This window comes from Eumetopias jubatus, unplaced genomic scaffold, assembly GCF_037043125.1.
Source record: "Eumetopias jubatus isolate StellerSeaLion01/CBP00866 unplaced genomic scaffold, mEumJub1_p1.0 scaffold_1, whole genome shotgun sequence".
Taxonomy (NCBI): domain Eukaryota; kingdom Metazoa; phylum Chordata; class Mammalia; order Carnivora; family Otariidae; genus Eumetopias; species Eumetopias jubatus.
This window is the reverse complement of record NW_028274807.1, coordinates 213,790,704-213,805,932: the sequence shown is the minus strand read 5'-3', so window position 1 is coordinate 213,805,932 and position 15,229 is coordinate 213,790,704. Positions and strand designations below refer to the sequence as shown.

General features: G+C 54.4%; 1 protein-coding gene across 1 annotated transcript in view; it reads right to left on the bottom strand.

Moving 5' to 3' along the window:
* The window catches only part of C3 (complement C3), a 33,203-nt gene extending 20,568 nt beyond the window's left edge, over positions 1-12,635 (bottom strand). Inside the window, exons 1-19 of the mRNA XM_088017781.1 lie at positions 12,490-12,635; positions 11,900-12,092; positions 11,373-11,535; positions 11,204-11,274; positions 9,381-9,475; positions 9,211-9,293; positions 9,038-9,128; positions 8,676-8,778; positions 8,449-8,575; positions 7,579-7,694; positions 7,331-7,477; positions 6,698-6,907; positions 6,360-6,566; positions 5,844-6,002; positions 5,399-5,528; positions 5,105-5,176; positions 4,733-4,936; positions 1,013-1,121; positions 650-735 (exon numbers count right to left, since the gene is read on the bottom strand). Of these exons, the coding sequence (XP_087873907.1) occupies positions 650-735; positions 1,013-1,121; positions 4,733-4,936; positions 5,105-5,176; positions 5,399-5,528; positions 5,844-6,002; positions 6,360-6,566; positions 6,698-6,907; positions 7,331-7,477; positions 7,579-7,694; positions 8,449-8,575; positions 8,676-8,778; positions 9,038-9,128; positions 9,211-9,293; positions 9,381-9,475; positions 11,204-11,274; positions 11,373-11,535; positions 11,900-12,092; positions 12,490-12,560 (2,437 nt within the window). The 5' untranslated portion in view covers positions 12,561-12,635. The remainder of the gene's footprint in view (positions 1-649; positions 736-1,012; positions 1,122-4,732; positions 4,937-5,104; positions 5,177-5,398; positions 5,529-5,843; positions 6,003-6,359; positions 6,567-6,697; positions 6,908-7,330; positions 7,478-7,578; positions 7,695-8,448; positions 8,576-8,675; positions 8,779-9,037; positions 9,129-9,210; positions 9,294-9,380; positions 9,476-11,203; positions 11,275-11,372; positions 11,536-11,899; positions 12,093-12,489) is intronic.
* Positions 12,636-15,229: the final 2,594 nt, after the last annotated feature.

Below are 15,229 nucleotides of genomic sequence, written 5' to 3'. Positions count from 1 at the left end.
ACGCGTCCCTCTTCTCATCCCGCTCCCTGCCCTGCTCGAGACCACCCACGTAGGGCAGGACTCCCCAGGCTCTCACAGCTGGCTCTCCGCAGCGGAGGGCCGGGAACAGCCAGGTTTCATAATGTGACCACCAATGTTCCAATCATGCATTTCATTCTGCTTCCTCTTCTACATTTTCTTAACCACTCTGCCCACCCTCCTATCGACATCACCCTTTAAGGGTGTTTGTGGTTGCAAATTATCTTGTGTGATACTGCAATGGTGGATATGCATCCTTATACCTTTGTTCGAAACGTATAGATTGTACAACACCAAGAGTGAACCCTAACGTCAACTATGAACTTGGGTTGATGATGCCGGGCCCGTGCTGGATGCGGGGTGCTGGTAGTCGGGCAGACCGTGCATGTGGGGGGGTGGAATGAGGGTGTGTGGGGAATCTTTGTACCTTCCCCTCAATTTTGCTGTGACCCTGAAACTGCTCTCAAAATAAAATCTGTCTACAAAAAGACACTGACTATATCACCCACAGAGTAGGATCTGATACCCCTCCAGCCACCAAGAAACAGGGATCTCTCTGGATGGGATGAGAAAATGCCCAGTGGCCTTGGGGTCCCTGCCTCCCGAGGGTGGGGCCACCACCTTCTCTCACCTTTGTTCTTCGACAAGCTCACAGCCAGAATCTCCCAAGTGGTGATGGAGTCTTTCAAAAACACATTCATGGTCTTCGTGGAGATTCTGGATGGGGGAGATGTGGGAGCATTAGAAGACATATGTCCGGGTTGTGGGACAGCGCAGGGATGGAGGGGCCCCAAGGGGAGGGTTGGAGGGGGGTGGCGGCTGGGCAAATGTGAGTAGCCTGACTCCCAATTTTTCTAGGCTGGGTTGTGGGGTTGCACAGCAACTCCAGAAAAGAGGGGGTTTGGGGTGCATGCAAATTAAGTGGTCCAGTCTCGGGTGCTATAGGAGCTTGTCTGGGGGTGTGGGTTGAAGTTGGGGGGTATCTCAGCCTTACCCATTTTTCTCGGGTTCATTGAGATTCTCTATGGTCCACAGCCAGCTCTCAGGAAACTGGCTTCGGGAAACGATGTCCTCTTCCGGCATTATCTCCTCATCCAAGTCACCTGGGAGGTAGTGGTGGGGAGGGGAGCAATCTGGCTTTAGAACAGACCCATTTCCCCACTGTCCCTGGAGATATTTATCTCTGTATCTCTGGAGGGGTTCCTAGCAGCAAAACACACCCATGGCTGTGCGATGACTTTGCGGGGGGGCGGGCAGGCATGTTTGCCTTTGTGACTCCTTCCTCCATAAACACACTATTAAAAATTATATTTTACAACTGTGTTGGTATAAAGGCAAAAACAATCCAGGCTGGTTATATTATTTACCCCTCCCCCAATTTTCATAGAATTGAAAGCATATGCTCAAGCCTCTCTCTCAGCCTGTGGTTCCTAGGCTCCTTGCCTGCCGCATCTGATGGTGATGGTCCTGAAGCAAACAGGGGGCTCGACAGACTCCCCAGACCTGATGGTGACCCCTGGAGAGGCAGTGGCCTTTTCAAGCCTGGCTGACACCATCGGCAAGTAGATGAAGCGGGGCCAGAATAGGGCTCAACCCTGTCTAGGCTTTCTTCAAAACATGATGGGCAGATTGTAACTCAGCTCTCGGTCTGCCAAATAACAAAGTAGGTGAAGTCCACTGATGCCTAAATCCATCCACATTCTGGAATAACCCGTCAAAGTGCCTTTGGGGTACGAACATGTAAGCAACTCTCTGTCTCACCCATAATTGGCTAAAAAAGGAAACAATGCTAGGGGATGAAAACACCCACGTGTGTGTAAGCCCTATGCTGGTAGATCAGATATTTTTGTCTAATTTTCCTCTTTGAGAAAGGAAGTCTGTAGTTTGCTGGAGTAGTATGCAGCAAGCCTAGGTTAGTATATTTTGCACAAGTTGAAGGGAGAATCCTTTGTTCATGTGTGTTGGAAATCTTTGGGTCGTTTTTAGGGGTGGTGGTGGAGGGAGCACTAGCCTTCCAGCTAAAAGAATTTAGAAATATCTGTCCACTTTGGCAATGTCTGCCTTTAAGAGGTGACTGCCTCTTAAGAGCCAAAACAATAAAGAATAAAAAAAAAACGATAAAAATATAAGTGTGCACAAAAAAAATATGTGTTACCATATAAGGAGTCCCCTACCTACTGTCATACAGGCTACGTAAAAATTGATCTGGGGGAAAATTTCCCTTGGCTTGAATTTTGCTGTGATCTGACAGCAAAAAGAAGTTTCAAAAGCAACTCTAAGGTGTTTATAGCAGCAATGCCCACAATAGCCAAACTGTGGAAAGAGCCAAGATGCCCATCGACAGATGAATGGATAAAGAAGAAGTGGTATATATACACAATGGAATATTATGCAGCCATCAAAAGGAATGAGATCTTGCCATTTGCAACGACGTGGATGGAACTGGAGGGTGTTATGCTGAGTGAAATAAGTCAATCAGAGAAAGACATGTATCACATGACCTCACTGATATGAGGAATTCTTAATCTCAGGAAACAAACTGAGGGTTGCTGGAGTGGTGGGGGGTGGGAGGGTTGGGGTAGTTGGGTGATAGACATTGGGGAGGGTATGTGCTATGGTGAGCGCTGTGAATTGTGCAAGACTGTTGAATCACAGATCTGTACCTCTGAAACAAATAATGCAATATATGTTAAGAAAAAAAAGAAGAAGAAGAAGATAGCAGGAGGGGAAGGATGAAGGGGGGGAAATCGGAGGGGGAGACCAACCATGAGAGACGATGGACTCTGAAAAACAAACTGAGGATTCTAGAGGGGAGGGGGGTGGGGGGATGGGTTAGCCTGGTGATGGGTATTAAAGAGGGCACGTTCTGCGTGGAGCACTGGGTGTTATGCACAAACAATGAATCATGGAACACTACATCCAAAATTAATGATGTAATGTATGGTGATTAACATAACAATAAAAAAATTTTAAAAAAGCAACTATAAGGGAACAAAGAGGAACTTTACAATGAAGCAACCCAGAAGACACTGCCTTAACCAAGTGATCAAGGGTTACATCACCAACAAGGGGACAAATCAAGGTCATAAGGGCCCCTGATAGGATGCACTAAGAAGGCCACAATGTCTCTTTTGTGACAGTGCTGCCAAAAATGCAAAAGCTGAATGTAATTATGAGGAAACATTAAGCCAACCCAAACGGCGGGACAGCCCCCCAAGGAGCTGGACATGAAAGTCACTGCAAGATGGATGCTCTGCAGGGGTTGGGCAGATTCAAGGACACTAAGGAGACCCCACCAGCAAATACTACGTCCGATTCTGGACCGGATCCTTTTCCTATAAAGGACCTAAACCCAAACCAAACCAGACCAAGCCAGACCAAACCAAAGCGAAACCACTGGCGCAACTTGAATGGGGCTGGAGGTTTGGTGGTTTGGTGGTGACAACGACTCAACATTAATGTCCTAATTCTGGTGACTGTGCTGGGTTTTCTGGGAGAATAACTCTGCTTCTAGGAAATCCACACTGAGCTAGTTGGGGGTGGTGGGTCCTCACATGGTTCAGAGGGGAAAGAAAGGTTTTTATGCCCATTTCCACTTTTTCTGTTGGAGATTCTTTAAAGAAAAAAAAAAGAGTATTATTTTTGCTTTGATCAGGCAGCCTGCTGCTGTGAAATTTCCCCTTCTTCCTCAGTTTTTGAGCAAAGGTATTATCTTTCGTGACTTTTCATCCTGTAGTTAATAAGGTAATTTCCCTCGATTTCAAGAGCCGCTCACATGGGCCTTTGTTCGAGGAGCCCAACTTGAAGGACACAATTTCTGGTCCCCCATGAAAACAGTGGGAAAGTGTTCAAAGGGCCAATGAGAACGATCACCAGAGCAGCGAACGCTCTGCATGAAATGGTTAAAAAGAACAATCTGGAAAGCGTGGGATGAGCTGGGAATTTGCCAAGGTGACCCTCACAGAAGGTCCTGCACTGCTTACCATGTGCTGTCCCTGGCTTCAGTTTCGACAACGCCCATCCTAGCAGAAAGATCTTTCCCTAATCAAGACACATTAAAAAGCATTTTTTAAAAAGGAGGGATCAGGCCTCACTGGGCTCAAAGCCTCTCAGCAAATGGCAGTTAGGCAATGCCTGTCCTCAGCGCCGCTTTGTGACAGAGACTGCTCTGGTTGTGCTTTAAATGGCGTTAGAAATTTCTCTTGGCTTTGCTTAAGATTTATTTGGCCTGAGATGTAAAGTTTCAAGTGGGTACACATTTGTCTTACCCAGAACTGAATGAATGAACGAATGAATGAAAATGAAGTGACAAAGGTTGTTAGGCATTGAGTTAGGCACCTCTTTGGAAAGCACCATAAATTAGTTTTCTTTGGTAAAGACAAGCTAAAAACCCATCTCAGACAGGGGCATCATCCCCTCTCAGACAGGCCCTCCTCCCTCAGACAGGCCCCCTTTCCCCTCAGACAGGCCCTCCTCCCTCAGACAGGCCCCCTTTCCCCTCAGACAGGCCCTCCTCCCTCAGACAGGCCCCCTCTTCCCTCAGACAGGCCCTCCTCCCTCTCAGACAGGCCCTCCTCCCCCAGACAGGCCCCCTCTTCCCTCAGACAGGCCCTCCTCCCTCAGACAGGCCCCCTCTTCCCTCAGACAGGCCCTCCTCCCTCAGACGGGCCCCTCCGTCCCCAGCCCCGCCCCCTCCGGCCCGCAGCAGACTCACTCCTGGCCAGTCCCAGGGGGCCGTCATGGCTGTGATTGAGCCGCAGCTGGGTGATATAGTTGCAGCAGTCGAGGAAGGCCTTCACGCACCGCTCCTTCTCCTCGTGGAAGATGAACTGGGCCCTGCGCTCGCAGGAGAACTTCATGGGGTTGTCCCGCATGCCGTCCTTGCAGCACTTGCGCACGTCCACTGGGTATTGGCCCTCTGTGGAGGGCACAGACCCCACGTCATGCCCTCAGCCCGGGGCCTTGAAGCAGGAGGAACTCGGGGCAGCCCCGCGGGGAGGCCGTCCCCATGGCCAGGCCCTGCCCGCCTTCCTCCTTGGCTGGGGCCCCGTGTGGGCAAGGGTCAGGGGGCGGGCAGGGCTCCCACCTTTGTCTAGCCTCTTCTCCATGAGCCGGACGGAGCGGCGGCGCCGGGCGGCTGGTTTGGGGCACTCAAGAGCTGAGGGGCAGGCAGACAGCAACAGGATGGATTAGGCACCGACCATGAGTCCTTGATGTACTCCTCTCAGTAGCCACGAGGGAGGGGAGTTGTTGCTCCCATTTGACAGAGGAGGAAACTGAGGCTCAGAAAGCAGTGACTTGCTAGGTGGAGGCAGGACTTGAACCCAGGGCCCCCTGACCCCAGAACCCTGCCGTCCAGCCTGCCCTCCCCGGCACTCACTCGTCCTCTGGGCTGTCTGCAGGTTTTTGTTGGTCTTGAGGGCCAGCCCCGCGTCCGTGAAGACCCCGGCATAGTCCTTCCCACTGCCCGCTGTGCAGCCGATGTCTGCCTTCTCCACCACGTTCCAGACCTGCGGGGCTGGAAGGGGTCACGGCCGGGGCCTCCACCCCCTGGCCAACACGCCCACCCGCCCCTCCGTTCTCGTGCCCAGACCCGTCTCAGAGCGGCGACCGGCCGTGGCCACGACCACCCCCAGCGTGGGCTCGTCCATCTGCACTCCCTCCTGCAGCCTTAACATCCAGCCCGCCTGCGTCCGCTCCGACCTCCTTCCAGCCCAAGCCTGACCCCACTTCCAGTGCCCTCCGCAGCACCACCGCCACCTCACCCCAATGCCACCCCTTTGCCTCTGCTGCCTTCCACCCAACTGTAGCGGCCAGGGGCGCACCTTGTTCTGAGTCAACCTGTTCTTCTTGTTCAGCACGAACACACCCTTGTCCACCGCCACGAGCCCCACTCGGGCCCCCGGGTCACCCTGGATCTTGAGGATCATCTGCTGTCCGGGCAGGTGTGGCCTCTCGTCCTTCCTGCCACCTTTCACCACCAGCTGTGTGGGGGGGTGCGGGGGGGGGCAGGAGCGAGGGGTCAGCGCTGCCAGGCCGGGTCTCGGTCAGCCGAGGGCAGCTGTGGTGCTGCTGGAGCCAGAGGGAGTGAAGGCAGGAAGGCCAGGGGAGAGGCCCTGCCCTGAGGCTGAAACAGAGCGGTGCATGGGGAGCAAGGAGGTGGGGGGGTGTAGGTGTGGGGTGGGGGAGAGAAGGGGCAGGGAAAGGAGAAGACGGAGGCAGAGATGCTGTGACCACCGTGGAGAGCCCACCCGGAAGGCTGGAGAGAGGCAGAGATCGAGAAAGCACTGGCCAAGTGGGGAGTCCCAAGCTGGGTTCAGGGGAAGGCTTGGGAAGCTTACCGTGCCCATACAGGAGTCTTTGACATCCACCCACACGGAATCGGCCACCACCTCCCTCTGGCCATTGTTGCCAGGGAGTGTGTAATAAGCCACCAGGCGGAAGGAAGGAATGAAGTCCTCAGTGATGGTCAGAGGCATGACGACCAGGTCCTGGCCAGGTTCCCGCTTCTGGCGGCCCACCTTCAAAATCTTCCCTTTGTTCATGACCTGGGGGGGAGCAGGTTGGTACAAGGATCAGCAAGGTGGGAGGGAGTGGGGCAACCTGGGCTTGGGAGCGCTGGAGAAGTGGCGGGGGTGGGGGCGGGGGGTGGTGCCTGGGATCTTAGGAAGCCACGGACCAGGTAGGTGTAGTAGGCGATGGTCCGCTCCTGGTTGGGGTCCGCCCGCAGGTGGAAATTGACATTGAGAGTTTCCCCTGGCTTGAGCTCCAAGCGAGGCACGGAGAGATGCAGGTAGTTTTTGACGTTGCCCATGGCGGTGTAGGGTTGGGCCTCCATATACCTGGTGGCCTGTCGAGACTGTGGGATACCATCCTTCTTCGTGCTTACCTGCGCAAGGAAAGAGGGATGAATGCTGGCCCCCCCAAAGATGTCCATGTCCTAATTCCCGGGACCTGTGAACATGGTACCTTCTGTGGCAGGAGGGACTTTGCAAATGGAATTAAATTAAGGGTCAGAGGATGGGAGATTGTTTTGGATTATCTACGTGGGTTGAATATGATCACAATGATCCTCCTAAGATAGCGAAGCAGCCAGAAGGACCTCTAGAGCAGACGAGAACCCCTCTCTGCAAATGAAAACCTCTCTGTGTGAATGAAAATATCTCTATGTGAATGACATGATCCCCTTATGCAAATAAAAGGGCCCCACTCTGCAGGTGGCAGGATGGCTGCGGGCAGTGGGCAGGGTCCCTCTGTGTAAATACAGTCCCCTCGCTCTCTGGAATGGGGCCGCAGGCGGGTGAGGACTCACGGTGATGGGCAGCGGCTGCGGGTTCTTGGGTGTGTTCACGGTCAGCTTGGCCACACCGTCCTCCTGGGTTAAGGCCTGTGCTTTGGTGCCCTGGATCTCCACGGGGATGTGGCGGGCCGGGGAGCCGTCAGGGTTTGTCACGAACACCTGTGGGTGCAGAGGCAGGTGGAGGGGGTGTAGATGGACCCAGAAGCGTAGCCAGTGCTCCGGAGCAAGGTGGGGGGTTGCAGGAGCACCCTGGGTCTCACCATGAGGTCAAAGGGCATGGCTGGTTTGAAGAACTTGGGTGTCTTGGTGAAGTGGATCTGGTAGGGGGAGGTCACGATGGGGATCCCGCTGTACTCCGCTTCCACCATGTCGCTGCCTGAGGGGGCCAGCCGTGAGGGCAGGCTCCTGGGCCACCCCTCCAGACTGGACTCCAGCTTCATACCGGGCCTCCCCCTCAGACCGGGCCTCCTCTGTCAGACTGGATCCCACCTTCATACCGGGCCTCCCCCCTCAGACTGGGCCTCCTCTGTCAGACTGGATCCTACCTTCATACCGGGCCTCCCCCCTCAGACTGGGCCTCCTCTGTCAGACTGGATCCTACCTTCATACCGGGCCTCCCCCCTCAGACTGGGCCTCCTCTGTCAGACTGGATCCCACCTTCATACCGGGCCTCCCCCCTCAGACTGGGCCTCCTCTGTCAGACTGGATCCCACCTTCATTCTGGGCCTCCCCCCTCAGACTGGGCCTCCTCTGTCAGACTGGATACCACCTTCATACCGGGCCTCCCCCCTCAGACTGGGCCTCCTCTGTCAGACTGGATCCCACCTTCATACCGGGCCTCCCCCCTCAGACTGGGCCTCCTCTGTCAGACTGGATCCCACCTTCACACCGGGCCTCCCCCCTCAGACTGGGCCTCCTCTGTCAGACTGGATCCCACCTTCATTCTGGGCCTCCCCTCTGAGCCTGGGCCTCTCTTGTCAAGCTGGATATCACTTTCATCTGATCTCCTCTCTTAGACTTGGTCTCTCCTCTCCCTTCTCAGACTGGATTCCACCCTCATTCTGGGCATCTGCCCTCAGACTGGGCCTCCCCCCCCCCAGCTGGGCCTCTGCCCTCAGACCAGGCCTCACCTGAGTGCAAGACAACAGTGACTGACACGTACAAGGACTTCCCCACCAAGGCATTTGCTTGGGAGGGGTACACCCCGTCCAGCAGGACCTTTCGGCTCAGCTTGGCCTCCCCAGTGCCATCTTCGATCTGGGAAGAGGAAAGGAGACTCAGAAAAGGGGAGGGGTGAGGGGTGAGGGTGGGGGAGGGCAGAAGTTCAGAGTGGAGGAGGCTCGGAGGGGCAGAGCACCGTAACACGGGTGAGGGACTGGGCCAGCGAAATCCTGTGGTCACCATCCTGGATCCCAAAGATGACGAAGGCTGTTCCATCCACAGTCTTCCCGTACAAGAACCTGGGAGGCAAGAGAGTCTCAGGTGCTCCTCTCCTGAAAGGCACGCCTCCCTCCAAACGTCCACTCACTCCTCCCACAGAGCCCCTGGTCCCTCACCTGGTTCTCACCTGCTCCACATCTGGCCCCTCACCCAGCCCCTCACCCGGCCCTCACTCGGCTCCACCCCCGACTGCTCACCTGATCCTCACCTGGCCCTCACCTGCCCCCTCACCTGCCCCCTCACCTATCCTACCACCTGGCCCCATTCCCAGCCCTTCACCTGGCCGTGATGGTGACCTCCAGGCCCTCCGGGTCATCGATATAGTAGAATTTCTCTTCAGGCTCCACTTGGACCTCAAAACTGGGCAGCACTGGGGGAAGAGACACACCAGTAGGGCACCAGCCCTGGGGCCCGGCGCCACGGGGTCCCCCACCCGGACTCTCTCCTCTTACCGTATTCCTTCACCTCGAACTCAGCGGAGAAGACCTGTTGCGGGGCATCTTCGTAGTGGACCTGGATTTTCCACTGCCCCATGCTGTGGGGGAAGGCAGGCGAGTGAGCCCCACATGCCCCCACGCCCTCCCTTGGGATAGGGAACCCCCTCCAGGAGGGCCTGACATACTTGACCAGCTCCGGGATGTTCCAAGACAGGGACAAGATGCCAACCTGGTTTTGAGAAGACAGGGAGTCCCGCTTGATGGGAATACCGTCGGGAGTCTGTGGAGACACGGAGGGTGTGTCTCTTTAGAGAGCGGGCTTAACCCCTAGGTTCTCCTCTCCCTCTCTGTGTCTGGCCACTCTCTGTGTGTTCAAAACCACCACTACTGGTTTTGAACATGGACTCGGGTCAGTCGGCCTGGATTCAAATCTCCGCTCTGCCATTTATGAGCTGTGTGACGTTGGGCAAGTTCCTTAACCTCTCTGTGCTCAATGTGCCCATCTAGAAAAAGGGATAAATAGAGCCCGTACTTCATTGGCCTGAGACCCAGTTAATGTAAGCCGGAGCTCCCTGTCATCAGTGTCTGTCTGAATACTAGCAATAACTAGCATTTACCACCTACTTCGTCGGCACAAAGTAGGGGACTCTGTGGTAAGCATTTTGTGGGTGCTGAGCCACAAAGGATTGCCTATGTTCGACTCTTTGACCTATAAGGATAGCAATTACATGTGGTTCGACCAAATATACATTATTTCATTTGTTGCCAATAATGAAACGCCAGGAGACATCATGTAAACATCTGGCTTTCTGGCTTCTCTTGGAGATTGGGATAATTGTGGATAATGGATTCCTGTTGGTACGAGGCGACATTTGACTGGAACTGGGCCGAGGCTGTGCCATTAGAGGTGTGTGTTCGCCGGTCCCCACACATTCCACTGACCCCCAAAGTCAGCTCACGGCTGTCAGAACCTGGTTCCTGTTACGTTTGCATGATTTCAAGAAATACTCCTGATGATTCTCTGAGAAAGACCCACCTCTTCCCTCCCTCCTTCACTTCCTCCTTCCATTTCCCTCCTCCCTTCCTCCCTTCTCCCTATATGCCAAGCACTTTCTGGGTTTAGGAGATAAGGCCCTGAGCGAACAGATAAAAATCCCTTCCCCTGTGGAATTTAGGTTCTGTGGAGGTTGGGGGAGGGGCAATTAGCAAATGAATAAACCCAATGTTAGGATGCCAAGAGGAGATGACAAGAAGGGAGAAGATTGTGGTGTGTGTACGTTGCGGGGGAGGGGTGGTTGCAATTTTATAGGATGCTCAGGGAGGCTTCTCTGTGAAATTGGGACATTGGTGACATTTGAGCAAAGACTTGAAGGACGTGAGGGGGCAAGCAGTGTAGGTATTTGGAGGAAGAGGGTTTTCTGGGTACAGCGGAACAACATGTGCAAAGGTCCTGGGGCAGGTCCTGCATGGCAGTGGGAGGTACAGCAAGGAGGCCCATGTGGCTGGAGCCGAACGAGTAAGGGGAAGAGAGAGAGGAGGGGAGAACAGAGAGGGGACAGGGCAGATCATGCAGGCCCTTGGGGACCGCAGGAGGACTTAGGCTTTTACGCCAGAGAGGTGGGAACACCTGGAGGGCTCTGGGCAGAGGGCAGGACCTGAGTTGGGTGCTCGCGGGTGCCCTCTGGCTGCAGGAGGCGGAACGAACTACATAGGTTTTATCCGTCACCCCAAACTTCAGATGAGAAAACTGAGGCCCAGCAAGGTGAAGTGACCTTTCTGGAGTCACGCAGTAATCAGAGATTTATCTGGAGCCAGAATCCACGTGGTATCCCTGTATGTCTTCCCTGTTTCCAGGACTCTTTCTGTGTTTGTGGCTCTACACATTTCTTTGCCTTTAGGTCTCTTCAGGTGTGCCTTTTCTGGAGTCTCTTTCTCTGTCTCTCTCTGTCTCTTTGTCTCTCCCCGAGTCTCTGCTTGGGGCGCATCTGGGGCCCTGGCTGGCTGGTACCTGGATGACGACAATAACACTCCGACCCACGGGAAGCAGGCTGTGGTCCACGGTGAAGATCCGATAGAGGACTGGGAGGTGGCGGGAGAGAAAGGGGGCGGTGGGTGAGGCCCTGCCCCTCCCCACAGCCCGGCCCCTGGCCCTCTCCAGCCGCTGCCCAGTCCCTTACCTGTGGAGCCCGGGGTGTAGATGGTCTTGTCCGTCTGGATGAAGAGGTACCCGCTCTGAGGGCTGATCAGCACCACCTTCTCCACCACGGTGGCCCCAAAGGCCGCCTGGATAGTCACGAAACTGTTTCCCTTCTCTGATATTAACTCCTTGTCGGTCGGGATCTAGGGGTGGACCAGAGGATCATTAGGGGTCTCCTTCGGGGCCCCTTGCCCACATCCGGCCCCCAGGCCTTCCCTGGGGCCCACACCTGCCCCTCCCACCAATAGCACCTGCCCAGCACTCCTGGTCTCCCTGGTGTGGCCAGGTTGAGAGAAGAGGGCTCTCGGAGAGGGACCAAGGGCTAGGGAGGCGGCAGGGGTCAGAGAGGGGGATAAGAAGGGGGAAGCAGACAGGGGGCCCAGAGGACCTCACAGTGGAGTGGGGCTCAGGATAGGAGGGGCTGGTTCACGGAGGAGTCTCAGAGAGGGGCGGGCTCCGACGTGGGAGGGGCTCAGAGAGGGCTGGGGCATCAGCAGGCACACCCACCCTGACGGTGACAGTGCTCATGTAGTCGTTGGCACCGGTCAGATCGGTTTTCTCGTTGGACAGCACTTGCTTCTTGGCCGGGAAGTCGTGGACGGTGACCGTGACTTCAGTGTTCTGGTTCAGGTCGTGGGCCTCCAGCACCACGGTCTCCTGGTTCCCCAGCCGCAGGACGTTGGGGGTGATCATGGAGAACCTGCAGGAGCAGGTGGGGGCAGGGGATGCTGTTCTAGGGGCCCGGCAATCCCAACCCTCACCCACACATCGGGAAACTCCCAAATCCCATGCTGTCAGACCTCGAGGCCTCCACTACCGCGGCAGAATCACTGAACAGCACACGCCATGCACCCTAAACCCACAGACCCCCGGTTGGAGAAACACCCACCCCCCCATCACAACTCTGAATTCCACAAACACCCAACTCATGAACTCTTGAAGTCACGGGCATCCCGAATTCTTTAACAGCCCAACCCACTGGCCCCTGCCTCCACAGGCACCCAAATGCACCCTGAATCCTCCTGAGACCTGACCCCACAAACACCCACTCCAACCTCAGAAGCAACGCTGTTGGGGAAGGGGTTGTGACCACTCACAGGGGCTCCCCCAGCACGAGGGGGAGGTTGGTCAGCAGCAGCAGCAGGCTGGGGCCTGAGGCAGGCCCCATGGTGCAGGGGCAGTGGAGGGACCGAGAGACTGAGGGATGGAGGGAGAGGATTGGGAGGGAATGAGCAGAGGCTGTTGGAGGCTGCCTTTTATCTGGCTCCTGCCTCCCCCTGCCCCCCCCCACCCCCCCGTCCACCTCAGCCCAGCCCACGGCTCTGGTGGCCTTCCCCTCCCTGGAGCTGCCCCAGATTTCTCAATACCATTTCCTATTTTTCAATCCCAAGGGCCAGCGTGTTCTGGGGTAACTAACGCAAGGGCATGTCCTCCTGCAATGAACACACCTTCCCTTTGCCATGGCCTCCCTCAGGGTCAAGGCCAGCTGGTGAACCTTTCCCTGTTGCACCTACTCTGTGGTGGAGGAACACTGAGGGCCAGAGAGCCCCCCACCCCAGGTATCTGGGCCTGACCCCCAGTCCACTTTGGGCCATGCATTTATTAACCAAACCCTTCCTACGAGTCCGTCTCTATTCTGGTAGCAAGAGTCCGTCATCCATGCTGGGGTCAGGCTGGGGGACAGAGTCCAGCACAGACGCTCCGGGCCCCATGGATTGTCTTCTCAGTGGAGAAGAGCGCTGCTGCTTGGAGGGTCAGGGAGGATTTCTGAGAGGGGGATATTTCAGCTGGGCTTTGAAGTATGTGTAGAAGTTCACTAGGCAGGTGAGCATGGTTTTTAGGCAAGGGGAGCCTGGAGTTCCCTTCACCTACCCTTGTCAGGTGACCAGCATGGTCTGAATGACTATGATGGTTAAAAAAAAAAAGTCGTCATTGAGCAAATTCCCCATTGCTAGCTTTTTTTCTGTCTTACATCAACATTCTCTTAAGATGTTATTATTATTACTATTATTATGAATTGTATTTAGTTTTTTTGGTATGAATACCTAATATATTCATATGGTTCAACAGCTAAAAGGTGCAAGGAGGTGTACAGGGAAAAGGTAACTTTTCTCCTATTCCTGTTGGCAAACTTTCAGGTTTCGAATGTCATAGTGCAACCAAATTTCAGGTTTCCTTCCAGAGATATCTCATGCATTTATAAATGTTCACGAGTTTTAAAAACAAGTGATCAGAGTTCTCTACATGCTGTTCTTCCTGGTTTCCCTGCCTGGGTTACACCTTGCTTTTTCATAAACAATATCCCCTAGAGACTGTTTAATACCAGTGCCAAGAGAGCCTCCTTGTTCTTAGAGGCAACTGCCTCACATTGCATTGTACGAAAGTAACTGGCCTCCTCCCTGTGGATAGACTTCCATGGTTATAAGCCATGTTCTCTTCAGTGAGTAATCTTGAGACTGCATCACTCTCCAGTTCTGATCCTTATTAGTGGTAAACTTTGGGCACCTGACTAATAACCACTCTGAGCCTCAGTTTCCCCATGTAAAGTGAGGTTATAAATAGCAGTCACTTCACAGGGTTGTTATTGCCATGAAAGGATGTAACCCTGTATCAAAGGCGACTTGTATGGATCCTATGGATCAGGCTGGAGTGTAAGGATCTAGCGTGAATAATCTCGCTAGATTTTGCTGTCTTTCCCTCCGTAACTGTATTGATTTACATACTTGCTGCCCCTGCAGGAAATTGCTGATTTCCCCACTGCTTCATCATGACAGCCTGCTGGCAAAGCTTTGCATTTTTGCCTCAGTATCATTTTGACGTGCATCTGTTGGATTTCCAGCAAGGCTGTGCATCTGGGGGAAGGGGTGTGTGAAGTCCAGGGCACAGGGGGCAACTGGTATGGGGGATTTTGATCTCTGGAGGACTGGTTTCCAAAGTCCCAAGGAAGGGGTTAATGGGGAACTCAGTGAGGATTTCCTGTAAACCACGCTCCTTTCCTGGCTATGCTGGCATGCCTGGAGTGGGGGGAGGCGGGCAGAAACAGAGCAAACTTGGCCCCTGTCTGCTTTGATTGCGACACCCCTTCTTTGGAAGGAGGGAGAATGCAAATGCCTGCTTACTGTCCAGAATTGAGAGTAGACTTCTGAAACGGGGGGGGGGGGGAGGGGAACCTGCTAGGATCTCCCAACCCCCCATTACTCCCTCTCTTCCCCTCCCCACCCCCCAAACCCACCCTATTTCCTGGATTCATCATAGCCTTAAACATGCGGGCTCTGTGGCTTGACCATCTGGGGCAGGTGTTGCAGCTGGCCTCCGCCTCGGTTCCTTCTTTCTCAGAGCCTCAGTTAATCCTGCTCAACGATGGGATCGATGATAGTTCCTGCTGTTTTGACAATGAAAGGTGCTGAGATGCTTCGGAACCCTGGGCTTATAGACTTTATGGTCATGGTGGTGGAAGTCTGTGAATGATTGTGCCCCTGATCTCTAGGAAGTGACTTGAGGGATGAAGGCAAATGCAGAGCAGGGCCTGCTAGGAAGGAAAGAGCTCTCTGAGGCTTCTTCCTGGGGGTGTGCATTTGTGCCCAGAAGTGTGGGAGAGGGATGGCAGGCAAGATAAGCCAGCAGGGCAGAGAGAGAAGGAGACGGGGTGGGGTGGGAGGGGACTTCCAGTTAGCTGGTGCATCCTGCCCAGCATTCCAGATACGGAGGGAGAACCGGGTTGCCTGAGCTGAGTGGGGTATCTGGGACGTACTTAACCCTAACAAAGTATTTGCTGTTTATCTGCAATTCAGATTGAACTGGGTGTCCTGTATCTTGTCTTGCCACCCTAGCTGGAAG